This window comes from Sphaeroforma arctica (genome assembly GCF_001186125.1).
Source record: "Sphaeroforma arctica JP610 unplaced genomic scaffold supercont1.3362, whole genome shotgun sequence".
Taxonomy (NCBI): Eukaryota; class Ichthyosporea; order Ichthyophonida; genus Sphaeroforma; species Sphaeroforma arctica.
Window position 1 is genome coordinate 1 of NW_014037196.1, and position 3,586 is coordinate 3,586.

The following is a 3,586-nucleotide window of genomic DNA, read 5'->3' on the forward strand; positions in this document are numbered from 1 at the left end:
CAGAGGCTTTTCGTTTGTTTGACAACTCATTTGTGAACGGAGTTCTTCGTTATAGAGCAACGCTTCTATTTGGTCTTTGAATTACACAAAGCAGTTCTCAGGCTGGTTGAATGTACATAAGTTTCTGCATTCTCTCACAGAGTTAATTTGAAGAGTTTCGATAAATAACTGGTATGGTGTGTTTGCGTATTCCGCGCGTGGAGATCTAGATCGGGGATATACATACTCATGCGTGCGCAGTGCATGCGTTCATACATATGTGTTTATGACAGAGAGTTCATTTTTCTCCATAACATGTGCATTTATCGATTGTCTTGTACTTGATAGTACACGCACGTACAAGTCGATCACAATCATGAATTTGGATCTTTGTAAACTTTTCATAGCTACATATGTACCTGAGGAGCCACTCCGGTCACAGATCCTCTCGCACGAGACTTGTTAACTCTAACGTTCGACGGACTGCGAGAAGCTATAGCAGTGAGCCCTAGTATGTTTGATCGTGACACTCGTCTGGCTTTAATTGTGTTGAAAGTAACTTCGTTAGCGTTGTCCTGAGGTTCTTCATTGTTGTCTTTGTCTCCCGTCATATCGATGATGTTCTTATAAGACTATAAGACTTGAAGACGGCGATACAAGAGTTATCCTGAAGCGAAGCTGTACGCTATATGTCCTAAAGGGTCTGATGAGGATGTGATGCTGTGTGCGTATGATCGATCACACCTCCCCTACTCATAGGTGTATGTCCTTGTGTGTACAACTAAAGTTGGCACGTACGCTGATGCTGTAGCACCTGTACTTATCTTAACCGGAAAGGTGAAAACACTGGACTTCTTTATATATAAAACATCGGGAATGTGGCAAAATTCAAAATTGGAATAAGGTGTTACTCTGTACTCATCGAGTCGCGCAAAATGTGGCGTTCAGGCGTTCAGAACTTCAGAAGACTTCTGAAAAGATAAAAAGATAAGAGCCTCTAAACTTTCCAGTTTCTGAGAAAGACTGAGAGACTGGGAGTCAGTCAGTCAGAGAGTGACTGAGTAAGAGAACATACATCAGTGATCGCTGATCACTGATCAGCTGATCAGTTACTGACAGTTAGGTCAGTCATTTTTCTTCTTTCATCTGAGCTTTGTTATTTTCGTCTTTATTTAATTTTAATTGGCTAATTTTAACTTGATTATTTGCGTATCCTGAATGAACCCCAATGAAATGTTTGGATTGTTCATTTTAGAGCAAGGTTGCAAACTCAGTGCCTGGGTCCGCGACTCCGCGGGTCGTCCTTTGGATTTTGAAAAACCACACAGTCACATACAAATGGTGCCAATCTGCCATAGATTGATGTCTGATGGTTCGTGCAAATTTTGGCGAACATCATACGAATTTTTAACTATGCATTGTCAAATAATCGTATGTATGTACATAAGGACGTTGGAAGGCAGGGCAATAGGGGTCCGATGGGGTAGACAGTTTTGAATAGCATGTCACTACACAAAAAGTATGCCCTCTCTCGGGCTCTAGCCTCTCGGTTATATATCGAAAAGCCATATGTAATTTAGAAGGCTAAGGAAAAGCTCTGGTATGTAATTGATAATAATCCTTTGCAGTTTGCAACATGTCTTCAAAAAGTCAAAAACCATTCGCCTTTACACTTTTTCACTAAATAACACTAAAATATATATTGAAATTTACGCAGGCATAACCGGGAAAATGAAATGATGTTTTCTTTCTCTAGCAGGTTAATAAAAAGTCACTCCTTTCTCAAGAGTATGGCAAGATACATTTAATACAACCTACTACTTTGTTTGCAGCTATTTTTTTTAGAAAGTATTGGCGCTCTACTTATGAAACTTGTACTATTCCTTGTGAATCACCTCTTTAAATTCTCAATACCGAGCCACTGCCAAGACTTCCTCACGCGCCCTTGACATCGTTGTATTACATATTAGTTGACAAATTCGTGTTGACTCACCATTGCGGTGTGATTTTCGAAGTGTTCTACTATACTCTATGGCAAGCTCACCGTCAAGGACGAACAACCCTCTCTCACTCGTAGCCCTCCTTGAAAACAAATTGAGTCGATCGAGTAGAAACCATATGCCCAATTGTAGTCACACGCAACTAGTCGCTATGTTGAACAACTTTATAGTGTGAATTGAATATCGAATGTAAGGACCGAATACATGGTCAAACACAGCTTCGAATCTGAGGCTACTATTCTTCATTTTTGAAATCCATGTATGGCATATGCAACTTTGCGCGTGCAATATTAAAGGTGGTTGCTCTATCGTAAGAATGAATTGAAATACATACACCTGCAATTCGAATTGAAAACCGCATACTTCTTCATTCGTGCCCTCTGCTAATCCGGTTGCGACTGTCGGTATATAATTACACTTACAAAATATGCAAGAAGCACAGCCTTCTATATCAAACAAGAGGCTATATGAATGTGTTATATGATAAATACTATCAGTAGAGTTACATGGAAATACTACTACTAGTAGAGAGCGAGCGAGAAGCAGTGAATCAGCAGAGACCCTACAAAGTAAGGTTTCGCCAGATCTGAAACCCCTGTGCACTCTGAGAGCTTTTCTGGTACATAAACTCTTCCTCTCTGGGGTAAATATTTAAATACTATTCTTGAGATGATGTAAATAAAAAGCTATTTATGTATGAGGTTATCTGAAATTATACAGAAAGGATACTTAGTTTACGAGTTTAATGTGGCGAGGGTATACTTAACACATACGGCGATGTGGTGTGAATAGCAAGGTCAGGTTATCTAATGTGCAGTTGAGGTTGTGTTTGACTGCCTGACTTGCAAAGTCTTTCGATTATCGCCGAATCCGAATACACAAATCATACCAATCAGTCTAATTGATCACATAGAAGACCATTCCAACTGTTTGTATCCGATGGGAGTGCCGCCATGGATCATAGGGGCCACAGTAAACGTAGTAGGGTCGTTAGCTATCAACCTGGGCACGAATGTGATCAAGCTATCACACGACAAGGCTGAAGTCATCAATGAGCGCAGAAGAGATAGTGTGAGCGCATACCAATCCAAATGGTTCTTCATAGGACTATTTCTCTTTGTGACAGGGAATGTCTTGAACTTCGTATCAATGGTAAGTAGTACAATGATACCAAGTTGATAACCATACACCGAGTAGTACATGTTGGCAGGTGTGTACAACTCTCGACGGGGCATGCGCATGTGTACACTGCGCTAGTAGTATAAGATGAATTGGACCTTGGTGTGAAACTTCAAAAGCCGAACACACATCGCTGCAGGACAAAGGACAAAAGTATCCAAGTAATGTGTGAGCTTAATTAAGAAGATTGTCACTTATCATGTTTGTAAGCCTTCATATCGGGAACCACAGACTACATCAACGACAACCGCATCTACACACACAAACCACACACACACACACACACACATATATATATATATATATACATATATACATGTATGTATATAAATATATATTCAATGCGTGTACACATGAAGCAAATACGCATATATGAATATTTGTATTATGTAGAATATATATATATATATACATATATATATACACCT

The 3,586-nt window shown here is 39.6% G+C and overlaps 1 protein-coding gene across 1 annotated transcript; it reads left to right on the forward strand.

The window, feature by feature from the left end:
* Nucleotides 1-2,918: 2,918 nt before the first annotated feature.
* On the forward strand, nucleotides 2,919-3,131 carry SARC_13498 (hypothetical protein; the record flags this gene model as incomplete). The annotated part of the gene is made up of 1 exon (XM_014292370.1): nucleotides 2,919-3,131. A coding segment is annotated over one exon (213 nt), but the record flags the coding sequence as incomplete, so codon positions are not given.
* Nucleotides 3,132-3,586: the final 455 nt, after the last annotated feature.